At 37.8% G+C, this 18,908-nt stretch overlaps 1 protein-coding gene across 10 annotated transcripts in view; it reads left to right on the top strand.

Annotated features, from left to right (window-relative positions):
• Positions 1 to 18,908, top strand: part of ZNF644 (zinc finger protein 644) — an 89,535-nt gene that overhangs the window by 31,838 nt on the left and 38,789 nt on the right. For 7 of the 10 annotated variants that reach the window (XR_014157397.1, XR_014157398.1, XR_014157399.1 and 4 more), the window contains exons 4-5: positions 14,483 to 17,489; positions 17,690 to 18,292. Coding sequence is in view for 7 of the 10 variants with exons in the window: in XM_081865697.1 (XP_081721823.1) it covers positions 14,519 to 17,489; positions 17,690 to 18,292 (3,574 nt within the window). In the remaining 3 variants the exon portion in view is untranslated. Of the gene's footprint in view, positions 1 to 7,684; positions 7,822 to 14,482; positions 17,490 to 17,689; positions 18,293 to 18,908 lie in introns of those variants that run through there. The other 3 variants (XM_081865703.1, XM_081865698.1, XM_081865700.1) reach the window with 2 other exon arrangements.

The raw sequence follows: 18,908 nt of genomic DNA, 5'->3' as shown, positions 1-18,908 counted from the left end.
AACTATTTTGGAGTAAGATATGTCTAGAAATTGATATATTGAGATGATCGATATTTAAATATGAATGTTCATCTGTACTTCAAAATATCATTGCAGCTAAATGCAGAAAAGGTACTGAACAGATTTACGATTGAGCATATGCAAAATTTACAGAGACTGGAAATAGACTGATCCAGTCATCCATATTTGCCCCTTGAGCTAGAGGAGGTGAACAGAATTGGCATTTATAGAATATGTTGGATGAGGGAAACAGATACTAGAAGTAAGATTGTCTGTTAGGTAAAGAGTAGAAAATACAGTCGTAACTTGGTTTTCAAACAGCTTAGTTCTCGAATGTTTTAGCTCCCGCCAAATGCTGCAAACCTGGAAGTGACTTCCAGTTTGTGAACTATTTTTGAAAGCTGAACATCTGATGGGGCTTCCACGGCTTCTGATTGGCTGCAGGATCTTCCTGCAGCCAATCAGAAGCCGCGCTTTGGTTTCCGAATGTTTTGGAAGTCGTATGGATTCCGTTCAACGTTCGAGGTACGACTGTACATTCATCTGATTATTCTGTGTTCAAGTGGAAATTTTGGTTGGCTAGTAAAACTTGCATCGTTTAGCTACTGAATGTGATGTGGAACAGGAATCATTTCAGCAATGAGATACTATCAAAAGTAACTGACTGAAATATAAACCTACCCAAATTTTGGTATACCTTTTTGTATGCTAAAAGACTGATACCCTGCTTCTTGTTTTAGGTACAGTTAACATCTATTCCAATGAATTACTGACACATTTAGAGATCAGTCATGTTATGAACATTTCAGTTGGGCCTTCTAGCATTCATTGATACTTTCTTATGAAAAATCCCTAAAAGCTATTTAGCCACAATAATATGTAAATTAATGTTGGCATTTAAAAAAATAATTTTGGAGTGAATGAGCCTGATAAGATTTTTTTTTGTAACAACTACTGAAATGTGATCTATTTGCATCTATTTAACTATTGGCTTTCCCCTTAGAGGCCTTCTAAATGAATGTTTTAACTTAGTGTGTCTATCTGACATGCACGGCTGTTGGATGTCAGATTGTTAAGGCTGATGATGAAACATTTTCAGACTTAATTTGCAGAAGGTGAATTCCACTTTGTGAGGTGGTTTGAACTGAATGTTGGATACAAAATGTGACTACCACTTGGTGGCAGTGCCTTGCTTCAATACACAAGTCTTCATTAACATTTTAATTCTGGAACTGAGTAGTGATTTGTGCAAGGGGGAGTTAGATGTAGGTTAAAATAAAACCAATATATATGTTAAAAGTGCAGAATTCTGTGAATTCAGAGATGGCCTTGAACATGCAGCATCATGGCCACACGCATACACAAACCCCAGTTCTAGGTATAATGGAATCTGTGACTTATCTGACTTGGTAGTCCACTTCGTATAGTTTCCAGGTATGGTATCTGACTAAACTGAACTCTCTGAAGAAACAGCCCCCCGCCCCCCCACTGCCCAGAACTGCCATGATAAGGAACTGGTTCATGGTCCACAAAGACTTAATAATCAGCATGGTCATATCTGCTAGTGCTTTACTAACATTAGATGGACAAGTTTTTGTAAATTGCTTAGAGGTGTGTTTTTTAAAGAAATAAAACAATCGAGTAGTATATAACTTTTAAAAAATGAATGAATTAAATAAAATTGAGAAGCAAGTGGTCACTTGTCTGGGTATGTCTGGCAAATGAGGCTTAAAAGTAACCTACCAGAACATTCATACCTCTTTTCTGATTTTCCATTTCTGATTAAACGTTTAGAGAGAAATTGTTATTTGCATATGCAGGAAGTTTGGGTTGTCTGCATCTGCAGGAAGGGCTGCTTTCCTAGTGGTAACAGGCAAAATCACATCTGCAATAAGTTTTCAGTACCCCTCCCTCCTTTGGAAGCAGTTCTCATGTTCTTTTTCCCTATTCTTTGCAGTGGCTGTTTCACAAGAAACATTTAATTTTGACATGCCGGTAGTAGAACTGATAAGTCCATAAAAGTTATAAGCATTCCCTACCACCACCAAAATAACCCCCACCTACTTGTCTGCTGAGAGATCACAAAGATACTTCACATTTTCCCCTTGCCTGTCGCTGATTGGCACCAACATTTAGCATCTTTGGGCAGCTGTCAGTATTGCAGCATGCTGTCAGGGTTTTATAATACTGCATGCTCTGCCCTCTGAGAAGAACTTGGTGGCTGGGTCAAGCTACTAGTAAAATTTCTCACAGTGCCTCTATGTAGCATCAGTCTGGGACTATGTGGAAATCTAAAATGGCAGCCTAGCCAATCAACTCTGCTATTGCCTGTCACTGCTGCTGGTTAGGGTTTGCCATATGTCCTCTTTTTCCAGGACATGTCCTCTTTTTCATGGGTAGAAGCGTCATAGTGGCCCATAGTTAAAAGTAGAAGTCGGCAAATGTGTCCTCTTTTTTGCACTTCAAAATATGGCAACCCTAAGTTTGGATCCACTGACAGGAGGAAGAGGTTGAAAAACTGGGCATCTTCTAGAATAAAGTAGCACTTCATCAATAATTACAGTTCGTCAATATCCAGAGATTTTAGTATGGAGAGAACAAATGTTTTTAGATTTTTGGATATGCCCAATAAAAACAGAATGTATATGTACATTTGCTGTGTACACGCACCCAAGAATGAGTCTGAAGCTCAGTTGAGTTTACTTCCAAAAACAAGGTTGAATTTTAAGTCTATCAATAGATAAAAATGGAATTTCATTTTAGTAGTCTGTTTTTTGTGTGCTATTTTCAAAACTAGAGCTCTGCACTGAATCAGGATTTTTGTGTGTGGAGCAGTGTCTATTCTGCTGTTTTCTATGTAGACTCAGAGGTTGGCTTTGTTTACAGAAATTCACTATCGTGAATTTCAGTTTTCATGGGAAACAAGTATCTGGCGAAGATAAGGTTAAAACGTAAGGATATTTTTTGATAGAAAAAATAATTAATTTGAATCTCAGCAGTGCCATTCATACATTTCTTCATAATTTTTTATCCACAAATATTTGAGTATACAATTTCAAGGGGGTATCAGTGCTAGTCTGTTGCAGCAAAAGCAACAAAGAGATGTGTGCTACCTCTAAAGGCTAACACATTTTATTATGACAAGCTTTTGTGTACTAGAATATCAGTCACAATATGATTAAGTGGACTCCAGTCCACAGAAAGTTTTTTCAGAATTAATTTTGTCTTGAGTATAGAGGGCTTTTTACTCTTGACCCACTAGTAAACAGTAATATATACATTCCTGGATTGAAATAATTTAAGCAAAGACTTCTGGAAGATAGATGTCAGGATGCAGATTTGAACAGCAGAGGCCATCAACATGCGCAATTGCTTGGTTTGTCTGTGTATTCTTTTTCTCCCCCTTTACTAATCTACTTACTGTATTTATAGGCTTCTCTCTTACAAAGTTCTCAGGGGATCTTACAGTAAAAATCAAATTAAATTACAATCGAACAGCAATAAAAAAATGGCAAAAGGATAAACACAGCACAAAATTATTCAGAGAGCATAAACGGCTTAAAACTAGCAGATTAATAAAGCCAGAGAAAATAAAAAAGACCTTTTCCTGCTGCTAAAATGATACCCAGGAAGTAGCATCTGACAGGCTTATCATGGGAGAACATTCTATCATGAGCCACCACTGAAAAGGCCTCTGTCTTATACAGTGTTGGGAACTGGGATAGAAAAGCTAGGAGCCAAATGGCTCTTGTGACCTGGGTTTGGCAAGACTTTTTATATATTATTTTGATAAGCACGAACTAATACGCAGTTCGCACAAGTGACACATTGTTAATATCACATTTTTAACAGAAATTGTTTACACATTTTTAAATTGGTGTTTACAATAAAAATATTGGTACCATACTTCAGTTTACTCTTTATTGTTAAACTCCTTAACATATTGTCTACCCCTGGCATATACTTCGAGGCTTCAAAGCACATACATTTAATTGTTGAGTGTCAACCAGGTGTAAAAAATGGCATCCGTACTTTTGGAGGTGCTCGCAAATGGAGAATCTTTAGGCGCAAAATGTGCCTGGCGCCCTGCTAATTTCGAACCCTGCTCTTACAACCTTTTGCCACATCTTAGTTGGTGGAGGCATTCAGGGAAGAGCCTCCAGAGAAGATCTCATGGTCTGGATAGGGACCATGGTGAAAAGCCTGAAGATCCTTGCTCAATTGCACTTTTACTGAACTGAAAAATAGCTTGCTTCTGGGGATGCCTTGCTACACAAATAGTTTTAGTTTGCTTTTGGTAGCTCACCAGGTAGTAAGCATTTTATATTGTTGTATCAAAACTGTTGTTTTTATACCTCTTAGAAGTCAGACTAAAGCTTACAATGTATAAAGTGTTGTTGTTTTTTTAAAAAACATTTTACAAGAATGAAACCTCATTCAACTTCTTATTTATTCTATAACCATTGTGAAATGTGGAGGGAGGGAAGTTACCTTGCAGAAGCATAAATCTCTGCACTGACAGGAATCTTTCTTAGCGTTGCATTGAATACAAACCTAAAACTTTTATTTTTAATCAGCTTTCTTTTTTAGCAGATCAGATTACTTACACATTTGGCTGGTCTTATAAAGGTATTGCCCTACTGGAGTTTTTGGAACATTACTACATTTGTTGTTGTTTTTTATCACTGATCATGTTTGTTTTTTCTCTCATTTTTTTGTGAACTAGTACTATATAGGCACTATATAAGTATCTCTTGTTTTGATCTTAACAGCGGCTGATACTGAAAATGCCGCTTCCGTTTTGGATGTTTTAAAATTAACATAAAGAATGGATGTTACAGAAACATCTAGGGATGTGGCCTTAAATTATTGAAATTTATACTAAACGGATCTCTCAGCAATAGTAAGTGCAACAAAAATTGAGTATGTAATAAGCAAAAACTTGTTAGCAGCTTTAATGAGTGTTGAATCGCAGCTAGAGGAAACTGCTGGTTATTTGCCACTGAAAAGATATTCATTTTAAATATAGTCATGTGACAAAGGTGCATACTAAGTAAGTTCTTAGTTCAGAAAACAATTTTTTTAGTTCTTGACATTTCACTACTCTAAATGGAAAACTCTATAGTGTTAATTTAGCTTGAGGCACTTTTACCTTTTACAAATAGGTTGGTTTTGTTAATGGAACATACATAATGCATGCTACTTAAGTTCAAAGAGAAGAACCCATCTTTTTATAGTTAAACTTTAAAGGCTCTGGTAATGTTGAGTTTTAAAGTACTTGTACCTGTTGTTAAGAAGTGCTTAACTTTGTTTTATTCTTAATGCTACAACATCAAATGAAGTTTTCTGGGTAACATCTCTGGCAATTAGAAGTATGTAGTCTCATTTTTGGAGGTCATGGAAATACTTCATGTATGCTCAAAGGAGAAAAATTAATTTGACAAATGCTCTAGGGATTCTTAAGTGAACTATATATATTTCTCATGCCAAACTACTTCCGAAAACGAATACTACTTTATGTTCAAAATCTTTCTTGCATATTAATCACTGACTTGGAACTCTGCCCTCCTTATGTTAACGCTGCTCCTGATTCAAGTTTGCAGTAGAAGCTGGCATGTTTTCATAGATTTGAGACCTTTTTGACTTGTAGTTGCATGAACACCATAACACCATGGGACGTATTCTCATATAAACAAGACATTACAACTTTTTAATCCTTTGTGCCCTGATAACTTGAAATTGAACTTTTAATCCAATTGCACCAAATCACTAACAGTTTTAAACCTAGTGGCCTTAGTCCATTATCGATAATGTGCTTGAGTGCTGTGAGCCATCACATATTTAGTGGGGTAGGAGAGCTGAAAATATTGTCAATGTATTTCACATCTGGCAACCAATGCGTCCCTTTAATTTCAGATAAGTACATGGGTAGCTGAGTCTGAAAAGCTTGGGACACATTTTTTTGCGGCCTTCTAGCTTCTATGGTTGGTTCATTTACCAGAAGTAATGTATTTAGTGTTAACTCTGGAAGTGTATACTCGATTTTGACCAAACGAAGGCTCGTCTGCCCATGTACTTTCTGAAACTAAAGGGGTGCATTGGTTACTAGATGTGATTTTCCCCCCCTAGCTCTCCTACCCCACTAATTGAACCTTTCCTAGAATCAGCCTTTGAGGATTCTTCTATTGACACTCTCTTTCGTCTGACTACACTCTGCATAGTCAGTCACCAAAGCTGCTATCAACCTCAAATCCCCCCACCCACACAAGCATAATTTAGAGCTCAAATTTCTTACAGATTATTGTGCTTTTGTTAGTGAATTACCTGCTTGAGTAGTGAATTACCTGTAACAACAACAGCTGCAACATTTTTTGCATACCAACTGCATTAAGCAGCATATGCGTAATCACCATATGCATGAGTTGGTCAGACAAAACAGTTACATGAAATGCATTGTTACTGTGATTCTCGTGTCATTGACAGAGATGACACCTGCCCCTTTTCTTGATGGCAGGCCCTATCATTTCTGAGGTGTCTTCTCTCAACTTGTCCAAGACCAGTTGGCTGTGTTTCTAGAGTCCAGTTAGGATTTGATGAACTCAAGTCCCAGGTCTGCGAGGAAGAGAGAGGTATTTGGGGATGTTCATTCCATTGTGGTTTCAGTTTCCAAGCAGTTTCAAACAGTGTAGGCATTTGAGCAGGCAATGTCTAATAGATTGGAAAAACGAATCTATTAATGTTTGATTATATATTTGGAAGTGTATCATTACAGGTATTTACACCACCTTTGGTTTAAGTATAATATAGGATGATCTCAGGCTTAGGTTTGTGGTCTGAGATTGCTGCTTCTTCATTTATTTTGTATAAATATATACCCCAGCCTTCTGATACCTGTGCACCACTTAAAGTGGTGAACGACAATTAAAATCAGCCATAAAATACAGTTTTGAAGAAAGTGTCCGATTTTACAAAGCTGCTTAACCAAGTCATGCTGTTGATCTCTTTAGGTTGGTATTGTCTACACAGATTCATAGCAGTTGTCCAGGGTTTCAAACAGGTATCTTCCCCAGTCCTACTTGAAAATGCCATGGTCTCAACCTGGAACCTGCTACATACATACACTTAACCCACCATTGAGTAATGGCGTGCTGTTGAGACTTCAGGATTTGCAAGGAATGTCTTAGGCCTTCTTTTCCTTCCTTCCTTCTTCCTTCCTTCCTTTTTGATGTGCCAACCATAGTCTGATTTCCTCTTAGCTAATCCCATGAACAATTAAAATGTTAGCAATTGTTACTTTCCATCCAGAACCCTGTAAATTTGGTGTTGGTATCTCAACCATTGTCCTGAGTTTTTCAACCACTGTCCATTCTTAAGTTTTCTTATTTACTTACTAAAAACATTTAGGCCAATCTGAGGGTGGGGCACCTAATAATTAAACAATTTGAGAAGGGATAACCCCTCTCCTACAAATATACATCAATAATTTTAAAACAGCAGAGTGGTTGTACTACATTGTTCAGCATCACAATCAACAAGTCACAGTGACCTAAGAGACCAACCAGGTGTTGATCTGGTGCTGAAAAGAAAAGAAAATTAGTGACAGACATGCCTCGGGTTTAGAGCTGTTGGGCTGCTTGATTATAAAGATGACAGATGCAACTCTCAACTGCATATTTTGGAAAACTCTTCCTGTAAACAGAGGGAAGGGGTCATCTAAAGGTTCTTGATTGAGAGTTGCCATTAAGCCTGGCCACCTGCTGAGGTGAGGACACAAGCATTTGCAGATGCAGTTAGGGTGAAAATGACCCCCAAAGCAAATCAGTAAGTATTGCTGAACAGACACTCAGCAAATCACAAAGATGAATTGGGGAGTGGGTGGGTGCACATAAAAGTTGGCTTTTATGTGATGGGAAAAACAATGAATTGAATGCTGTAAAGGGGTGCTGTAAAACTGATTCCTGACGCCATATGTAGTGAGTGATCTAAAGCAGGGATGTCCAACAGGTTGATCGCGGTCGATCGCTGGGTCCCTTTCCCAAGTGTTGGTAAACTAGAATCCGGGCCCGTCCTTGCCCCGCCCTCCATTGTTGCACGATCTGCCAAATGGAAGACGGAGTTTACTCAGAGAGGCTGTTTGTCTCCTCAGCGATCTGTTGGTGAGGCCAACATCTTAGCCTTGAACTTTTCTCCTCCCTAAAAAAAAGCTCAACAACTTTGCCCTGAAAACGGGGGTAGTTCACCACCATTTTTTAATTCTGTGAGTAGATCACAGTATCTTGGGAGTTGGCCACCCCAATCTAAAGGAAAGTAAGTAATTCGTCTATTATATTATGAAAATACAGTTTTATTTCACTCTCTGTGCACTTTTATCACAAATCAACTTCTTGAGCCATGCTCTGAAATTGGTTTTCTTAAACCAATCATATTTAATAAGATCAAGGGCATTTTGTCCATGTTTGGACAACTTACAGTTAATTTAAGATGGAAGTGAAAGCTTTCAAGTTCTTCCTAGTGGCTGTTTCTGAGCCCAAGTTTGGTTCTCATAACACTAAGGCACAGATTCCTGTTGTGTCTGAATAGGACTCATAGTATCATACCTTCTGCTCATTCAAGAGCTACTTCATCCCTTATATTAGTGCATTGTATGAGAAAAGTAAAACTAAACCACTGAAGCTCATTCTTGTGATAGCAAATCATGGGTTAGTGTTGAATTTGAATTGGGCCCATGGTAGCATTATCATAACATTCAGGTTTGGGTACTGTTGGGTGGTTCCCTGTGGTCTATTTATATTTTGACCTTTTTAAATGTAGGCATGGATTCAAAGGGGTCCTTACAGAGGCAGCAGGTGTGTTATGTTCATGGAGGGGCTTATGTACTGCTCATGTTAGAGCATTGTATGAGGACAACAACGGAAGCATGAGGACAATAACAGAACCTGCCTGTTATAGCACTGTATCAACTTTTTTGCTAGCACTTGCACAAGCATTTACATAGCTGCGCTAGTGGCTATTTTCATTCTGCTCATGGTTCTTTGGATCCAACCCATGGTGCTTTCTAATTGAATATGACAAACCTTTAACTGTAACTGCTAGTGGGCAACTAGCATAACATTTAATTTGGTTATGTGGCTAAATGAGCTAACATTTGAATGAGGACACTGTTATCGTTTGTGTAACCATATTACACGGAAAAGGTTGCCATTATGAAATAGGTATTCAGTGAATATTAACCTACTTGTAATAAATACAATTAATAATGTACATAAAAGAATAAAATTAAGTGCATTTTGCTACAAAGAATTCTTAATGAACAGAAAGTGGGCAGCATAGATATGACAGGAAGGTTGAATCTAATCTGAATTACGAAGTGACCTAGGAAGTTTGCTCAGAGGGGATTACAGAATAATTATGTTAATATGCAATTATCACCTCATTTCTTCTGTAGTAACCTCAAGATGTAGTGTAGTAAGGGTGTTATAGCAAGTGCTGATAGTTTGCAAAAATACTGATGTTTGAGATTTCCGAGACAATGAGACTAGCCTGAGGCGGTTAAGTGATGATCTGTCATCTTGAAGACAGATCTGACCTTTGTGCTTCATTTCTTAAAGCTTACATTATATGGCTACAGGCAGCTATAGCTGCAGAACTCATTAAGGGTCCCCCCTCCCAAAAAATTGAAATGTTTATGCAAAAAACGAGGATATTTTAGAGAAGTTTGTTTTTAGGTTTTGAAAAGGAGAAAATAGAGAAATGGTTATTAAAGCTTTGCGACACTGAGTAGTGTTACATTTATAGAAATCTGTTGGAGCTACCTTCTCTTTAGGATTTTGAATAGAAAGCTAGCACACATTCAGCACATCTCAGGTGTTACAGTTACTCTTTAATGTGTCGTCCTATCGATGTTCAAAGTGCGAAAGAACCCCAGTTGATAGAAGGCTCTCAAATCGAATAGAAGCTTCCATGAGTGGAACTTGGGTTTTTGCTGCTCCCCCCTTTCATTTGCAGCCCCCCCATATGCTCCAGATCAGGGGTCAGCAAACCTTTTCAGCAGGGGGCCGTTCCACTGTCCCCCAGACCTTGTGGGGGGCCGGACTATATTTTGAAGGGGAAAAAAGAATGAATTCCTATGCCCCACAAATAACCCAGAGATGCATTTTAAATAAAAGGACACATTCTACTCATGTAAAAATACGCTGATTCCCGGACCGTCTGTGGGCCAGATTTAGAAGGTGATTGGGCCGGATCCGGCCCCTGGGCCTTAGTTTGCCTACCCCTGCTCCGGATCATTGAGGTGACCCTTTGAACGGCATGGGAGGTGATGGAAGAGGCCGCAGGAGGGAAGGGGGAATTGGCAAGCCCTCCTTCTGCTGGATTGGAGAACCTTTTGGCAATGAAGGTGGACACAGCTGAAGAGTGTAGGCTGAAAGCACTCTTTACTCAAATAAATTTTTACTAGATGTATTTCGCTTCAGGCTAAAAATAATATTGAAATGTACCGATGTGACAATTCGAGGCATTTGCTGATGACCTGAATGGGTTGGGTATTATCCCTCATAACTTGACAGAGGCAGAAGAGCAAAGAACTCTGGGAGGCAGGCCCTCCATTTTCTCTCTCTTGCCTGATGGATCAGATCCGTTTCCCCCATTTCTGGCTGACCTTTAAGCTTAAGTTCTTCTACTTTCAAATATTCTTTTTTACTGATTGCTTCTGGTGCTTTCCGGTTCCCTCTTATTCCCCTTTCACTTTCCTACTGTATTTTATTTCTGACTTGTGTTTTGCTTTTCACCACTGAGATAAACAAAAAACATTTTAGTGTGGTGCTTTGTCATATAAGATTTTAGCCAAAGTGTTTTGTAAATTTCTAATGGATTCAGTTGTTGTTTTTTTAAGATAAAATGCTTGCTAAGGAAAGATAAGCATCTGTCAGTTCTACTATTTTGAAAAACAACCAAGTTGTACCTTTATAAAAGGAGTTTGGTGGATTGTTTTTTTAATGCAGTCTTACCAACATGAAGCCACATTTCACACAGCAGGACTTACTTCGATACATAGGGTTCAATAGCATACTACCTAATTCCTGGCTTTCATGAAATGTCTGCATAACTTAACTTCTTTATTTCTTCTATGTAGTAACAGAATATTGTTTTGGCTGGCAACTCATTATTTCTTATTTTCTCAAACAGAGTTTTTCCACACAAATATTCTTTATTAATCTTTAATATTCATATTGAACAACAGCTTGCAATAACACAGAGTGCACATTTAAAAGTGAATTCATCAATCTGTATTTCATTATTCTCTTGCTCTACAAATTGTCAGAAAATAATACTGTTTAGTATTGGGGTTTTTTTTAAGAGTTAAAATAGAATTAAACTAAAGGCACCCTTGGCCAAGAAGCCAAATTCATAATTTGTGTAGATTTAAAAGGGCAGTTTGTGACTTTTACAATCACAATTTTAATTTTGTACCAATGTCCGTACTGCAGACTATTTGACATCAGAAGTGCCCTGAAAAAGTCATAAACACCATGAAGTCCATCATGTCAATTCCACAATCTATGCTTGCCCTCTCAACCATTTAGGTTGAGTGACTATGAACTGAACTATCATGACCTATATGGACTGCAGATTGGATGTGCAGTAATCCTGCAAATTAATTTGGGGTTACGTTCTGGGGATCCCGTCTAAAGCCAAAATCCCATATCGTCCAAACATAGTGGGTTCAATGGTGGCTGGGATTGTCAAAAATATTTTAGCCTGGACACCCCCCTCATTCTGCTCCCTTTTATTTTTATATGATTTTTTTTGCCAAGCTCGTAAAGCTGAATGCGCACAAGTTAAATGCATGTCACTTGTGGGCTTACTGTACTGCATGTGATCCAGCACTGACTTGGTTTTGGCACATGGGAAAACATCTCTGTTAAAAAAAACTTCTGGCTTCTTTTGACAGATAAAAATTGTTTTGATATTAAAATCTTTCTGTGCCTACAAATTGGTTTAAATTAAAAATCTGAGTCTGTTGAAAAGGCCTCATTGCTTGTGAACAAAATTCTATGTGGTTTTGACCAAAGTGTTATGTTTAGTTATTAACCTCAGACAATATTGTCTATAAAAGTCATACTTTTATATGCATAAGGAGAAACAACATTTCATGCAGACTTGCTTCAGGTTCTCTTGAAACCTTTCTGATAATGATAATTGCAGTCTCCAAGCAAATATGATATTCTTAGTTTACCACCCTGCTGTTCAGGGGGTACCAACAAAGTTGCTTTAAATGGGAAGCGTCTGTTCTTTCTCTGAACCCCTAACACCAGAACAGATGGATAGAACATGAAACGTGAAAGGTTTTACCTCAGAGGTGGCAACAGTGAAGCCACTCATTAACACTGAATTTACCACTTCGTTAGCAACGTTGCTTCCTGTTGAGAAAAGCTAATATAGACTCTCAAATTGACTGAGCATACATTTGTCTACTTCTGTGAGTGTAATAAGTTGGAGAAAATACAAATCTTTCTACTGCATAAACATCACCAAACATCTAAAACTTAATTCCTGTACTTAAGTTTTCAAGATACCTTGGACTTTTGCTTTCATTTCTCGTAACATTTTATACTGCTTTTTAATATTACTTTCATGCCCATTTTTAACCTTTGTCTATGTGATGTTGTAGTTCCTACTGGGTGCTGCATTATCACCATTTTAGGGTGATAACATTTAGTTCAATTTATTAGAGGAGTCTACTTTTATTCATTTGTAAACCTGTTAATATACAAATGCAATGAATTTTAAAAGCAAAGTTATTAAAACTTAAGTATAGCTTTATAAAGCTTAATGAAGACTAGAGAGTAGATAAATTTCAAGATATTTCAGTGCAAGATCCTTAAATATTTGACTTTGTTTTCAGCCTCTCATCAGTATGAAAATATTGATTATTCAATACTTAAATAAAGTGAAAGTATTGGCCTGAATTTAATCAAATGCAAGACTGCTAAGTGCTATAACAATATTATAACAACCTTTAAATGTTTTTGTATTTGGAAAATGAGTTAAGATGGTTTTGCCAACCATAAATGATTTGTCTGTTAAGTAACTGAGAAACTTTAACCTTAGTAGCGTTAAAGTATTGCTTTATTGTGTGATAATTGTTGTGCCAATTTCATTGGTTAGAAAGCAGGTTAGGAGCAAGACAATTTATTGTTTGGACTACTTGCTGACTTGTCTCACTTAAAATATATTGAGAGATCTGTACCTATTATCTTGGAAGATTTTATCTAAAAATGTCTAAGAATTAAGTCACAATTGTTGAGAACCAGAGAGCCATGTTAGGCAAGGATGACACTTGCATGTAGCAGAGTGAAGCGATGTTCCTTATGCAGCACCATGAGGAAAGGATGGGTGCAGGAATTGGTGTGTAAATGATGCAGCAAGACTTTTAAGAATCTATAGGGCACAGTGGGGAATATGGAATAAGGTGGGGTGATATTAAGTGGACTAGGAGCTGAGAAACCAGTGTTAAAATCAGCCATGAAACTCACTGTATGACCATGTGCCAGTCACTGTCACTCACTCTGATCTGCTTCACAGGGTTGTTGTGAGGATAACATGCAGAAAAGGAGACTAATGAATGTCACATTGAGCTCCTTGGAAGAAGGTGGAATGGATACTGATAAATAAGGAACAGCCAAAATTAAAAGTTCAGCCAGCTTGTCTCTTGTTTTCAGTTGGGGGCCTGTTTGGAATCACGAAAAAGCCTAACCTAAAAATCAAATTAGGGACAGAATCAGAATATTCAGCCCCCACCCCCAAACACTGGACTTCACATGTAGGTCCTCAGCAAATCTAGTGTGTGCCTGTAGGTGCTGGATGTGTACTGAAACCCTAAATAATATAAAGATTTCAACTATATACTTAAAATATGATAGAGAGATTGGTTTTTATCAGGCTAAAAACAAAAAAGTTGAAATTCTGTTTTCTTTGATCTGTGTCTGATTTAATGGCGGGAATAAAAATTTGGGCTTACTTAGAGTAGACCCAATGAAATCAATGGGGCCAAGATACAAGTTTGTAATAACCAAGAGTTTTGTGGCATGCTAAAAGATTGTTATGGCATAAGTCACAATGTAGTTTGGCAAGTCTGCTGTATGTCTGGATCTAACCTAATACATTTTTCTGCTTTCCTTTAGGAGACTTGTAAAAATTGTTGCTTTTTCAGTATTCATTAGAAGTAATATTTATAACTTTTCCATGACTCTTGAGATTGAGTTTTTAAATTTGGCATAATTTCCCCTGGAATTAGCTTCTTTAATTAATAGTGTTTGTGTTATATATTAGTGGTCTTACAGTGAATGGTCAGTTTAGTAATGAAAATGCTTTTTAACTGATCCAGATTTAAACATAAAAATGTTTTAATATATTATAAAAACTGCCTGTCTCAGATACATAGAGAAAAGTTCTAATAAGGATTTCTTTGCTTTTATTCTAGCATAAATGTGCTTAATGGGCAGAGCAGACCAGCAGTATGGATGAAACTGAGATTGATACTCAGATCATTGGTGCTAAAGGACTGCTAGATGACAGCAGCTTCATTTCTGAGAAGCAGAGCAGCATTCTCAAATCACAAGAGAGTGAAACATCATTTCAGAAAAATACGTTAACTCTGCCTGAAGAGCTATCAAGGGACAAGTCTGAAAAAGCCTTAAGCGGAGGCCAAACGTCTCTATTTATACACTCTAGTGCTCCTACTGTTTCAAGTGAAAACTTTCTTCTGCCTACAGGAACTGCTGTTAATGGACCAGTTTCACACTCCACTTCCATTATGAAGAAAGGCAGCATTTCATTAACCACTGCACAAACTGTGGGCCATCAAGCAGATTCTTGCTCAGCTGGGACGGTGGCACATGATCAACTTCCCACAAAGACTTCAACCCAAAATTCAAGTCCACACCAACATTTGTTTTTGTTACCTGAAGCAGCTCATGCTAAGAACCTGACACATTCCATAAAAAATCTACCTCCCTCTGCTTCAGTTGCTTGTGACACACAGCCATCTATACGAAAAAGCATAAAACCAGATAGCACTTTAGTAAGCCAAGTAGACATGTGTGAGGATAGCAAAAGCTCGCTAGAAAAAGATGGCGGTAGCAAATCACTAACAGCCACATCCTCAGGTACAGGTGACTTCAGAACTGAAAGTGATGCAAACTGGGACCCACAGAAAGAGTTTATAGAATTTCTCATGACAAATGAAGAACCTGTAGAGAAGTCACCAGTCCAGCCTAAAGTGGGCGTACCAAAAAGGAGGAAAAGAAAGATGGATGTTAGCAAAATCACACGTTACACTGAGGACTGTTTTAATGAATCAAATTATACTCATGACAATTCAGAATCACTAGATACTGAGTTTTTGGAGCAGAGTGAGACTCTACAAGTGATAGAATCTCATAAATTTTCATTAGCAAAAGTGAAGCCTGAATCAACAGATGAGGAATTGGAAGTTGTAGATGCCATCCAACAGTTGATTTATAACCCAAGTAATAAATGTGCAGGTGATACTTCTCCTATTCACACTAGCACTTTTCTTTCTAATACTCTGTTAAACAAATGTGAACAAGATGAATTGGAACCACCAACTAATTTCAGTACTGATGAGCCTTCATTTTATCCCTGTACAAAGTGCAATGTGAATTTTAGGGAAAAGAAACACCTGCACAGGCACATGATGTATCACTTGGATGGCAATAGCCACTTTCGCCATTTAAATGTTCCAAGGCCTTATGCATGTAGGGAATGTGGTCGGACCTTTCGAGACCGCAATTCCCTTCTTAAACATATGATAATTCACCAGGAAAGAAGACAGAAACTGATGGAGGAAATTCGTGAATTGAAAGAGCTTCAGGACGAGGGTAGGAGTGCACGGTTACAGTGTCCACAATGTGTATTTGGTACCAATTGTCCCAAAACCTTTGTGCAGCATGCTAAAACCCATGAGAAGGACAAAAGGTACTACTGCTGTGAAGAATGTAACTTTATGGCAGTGACAGAGAGTGAACTTGAATGTCATCGAGGGATTGCTCATGGGGCAGTGGTGAAATGTTCAATGATCACTGCAGACATAGCTCAGAGAAAATCACAGAAAAAGGCATTAGCGAAAGATTCCTTCATGGAATCGTCCAAAAAATCAGCTGACTATATGTGCAAAATGTGTCCATTCACTACATCAGCCAGAAGCATTTTGAAAAAACATATGGAATACCTGCATCCAACATCATGCATAGACCCTTTCGGTAGCCGACTTAGACTAGAAAAAAGAAAAGGTCATATTATAGAAGACCCTTTAGATTTTGGTAGCAGGACTAAACATTTCGTCAAACAATCATCTGCCTTTCCAAAGAACTCTGTTTTAAAACAAGATATAAAAAGACCATTTGGCTCTGCATTCCAGTCCAGTAACTTTGCAAAACTTCACAAGAGACCCCCCAGGATACAGAAGGCTCGGAAAAGCGTTGCACAGTCAGCTGTAAGTGTGTATGGTCATAGCTCTACAGACAAGCCTATTTTGAATAGAAATAGCACTGGCCAAAAACCTAAATATTTGCATCATTCAGGAAAGCAAAAGACTAGCGTCAGAGCTAGCAATAATTATTTATATAGATACAAACATGAAAACAATAGGATTAAAAAATCTAGCAGCCCTTATCTTTTACACTTAAAAAGGGAAGCTGCAAGATCTGTCAGGTCCTTACCTTTATTATCTTCAAATAATTCTCATAGATTTATTATGGATTCTCTTAACTATGATGCAAAAAGACCAGGAGTCTATAAAGATAAGCATGTAACTGTAAAAAGGTTGGTTAAAAGATCCAAAAGTGAAGGCTCTGTAAAAGGAGATGATTTGGACAGTTATCCAGACTTTCTACATAAAATGACTGTTGTTGTTTTGCAGAAACTTGCTGGGAAAAAAGACAGCTATGAAACGGAGGATGAAAGTTCATGGGATAATGTTGAACTGTGTGATTACACTACACGGTCTGTGGAGGATGACTCTTACAGTGATATTAATCAGGAGCATGTAAACCTGTTCCCTTTATTTAAAGGTAAAATGGAAGAAGAAACTGGTGGTAAATCCTCTCTTAGATATGAACAAAATGACGGATTTTATTTTGAGTATTATGAAGATGGCGAAGGTAGCAATTACCTGCATGATTTTCAAGACCCTCATAATTTAGAAAACATAGGCACAACATTGCCAAAGCATAACTCAGTTTTCCATTGGACTGACTTATCGCTTGAGAAAAAAAACTGTCCATATTGTCCAGCAACTTTTGAAACAGGTGTTGGATTGTCTAATCATGTCCGTGGGCATCTTCACAGAGCTGGGTTAAGTTATGAAGCCCGTCATGTTGTCTCGCCTGAACAGATAGCAACAAGTGACAAAATGCAGCATTTCAAAAGAACTGTAACAGGAACTCCTGTTAAACGCGTTAGAAAAGGTAAGATTTTTCTTTCCTTATCCTATGTAGGGGGGGAGCGGGGTGTATAATAATGTGGTTGCAGGTCTGGCTATGTTACATCCTGCCTCTCATAATAGCTTTTATTTCCATTCATGGTAGAAACTTTTAATGTCTACGGTTTAAGCAAGCTGGGTCCTTAGTGTCTGACAAATTGATAAATGGATGATTTTTCTTTTTAGCTATTGAGAAATCAGAAAGTTCTTCAGAACACACATGCCAACTCTGTGGAGGTTGGTTTGACACTAAAATAGGATTATCTAATCATGTTCGAGGACACCTGAAAAGGCTTGGTAAAACCAAATGGGATGCACACAAATCTCCAATCTGTGTTCTGAATGAGATGATGCAAAATGAAGAAAAATATGAAAAAATCCTGAAGGCATTGAACAGTCGGCGTATTATTCCCAGACCGTTTGTCGCTCAGAAACTTTCATCAAATGAGTTTTTATCTCAAAATGTTATACCTCTTGAAGCATACCGCAATGGCCTAAAGACTGAAGATATATCTGTATCTGCATCAGAGGAAGAAGGGCTGAGTTTCCTCAATGAATGTGATGAAGCAAAATCAGTACTACACGATGAAAAAAAAAACCAGTCAGTCACACTGATAGAACTTTTGAAAAATAAGAGGTTAGGAGAAGAAAGAAACCCTGATACCTCTCCTCAAAAGATCCATAATCAGACTGCAAGAAAGAGGTTTGTTCAAAAATGTGTTCTTCCATTAGATGAAGACAGTCCTTTGATGTATCAGCCACAAAAAATGGACTTGACTATGCAGTCAGGTAAGAGGCTTGTTACAATTTTAATAACTTGGAAATACATTACAATATAAATCCCCCCCCCGCCACCCCAGTATTCTAAAAGTAATTATTTTCTTTGAGACTGTTTTTCCCCTTTGCAAGGTTCTAGACAGAGAAATATTAATGAAATTAGTTTTAACGTTAAAATTGCCTTAGTTTTCTGCATACAAATTGAGTTCTGAAAAGAGAGTAGCTTTTGCTCTGTAATGGCTCTTGAAGATGCATATAAAGAGGAAACGAGAACGTCTACTTAGCAAAATATGGTATCACTTAAATAGCAGACACATCTGGGAGAACCCCTTGATCTTTCTTAGACTCTAAGTGTTGCAGATATATAATCGGTTCATAGTGTTAGGATTGTTCTTTTATCTGGTGTAAGTGAATGCACGACTTACTGGTTAACCGGGTGATGTGTTGTCTGATCTATGCCTAGATTTTATACCCTGTCAGAGTAACTGTGATGGCCATACCCCCTGAACACAGCTGTTGCCGTCAACACAAAATCCTTAAAAGTTTTAGATACATCTCTTAGAAATCGTGCCAACAATTTTATTCCTTTATCCTCCCCCCACCCCACCCCTATTCTAGCATAGTTTTA

The sequence above is a fragment of the Podarcis erhardii genome (genome assembly GCF_964252035.2).
Source record: "Podarcis erhardii genome assembly, chromosome: 6".
Taxonomy (NCBI): Eukaryota; Metazoa; Chordata; class Lepidosauria; order Squamata; family Lacertidae; genus Podarcis; species Podarcis erhardii.
Note: the sequence above shows the minus strand (reverse complement) of the source record. Positions and strands in the feature narration are given on the sequence as shown.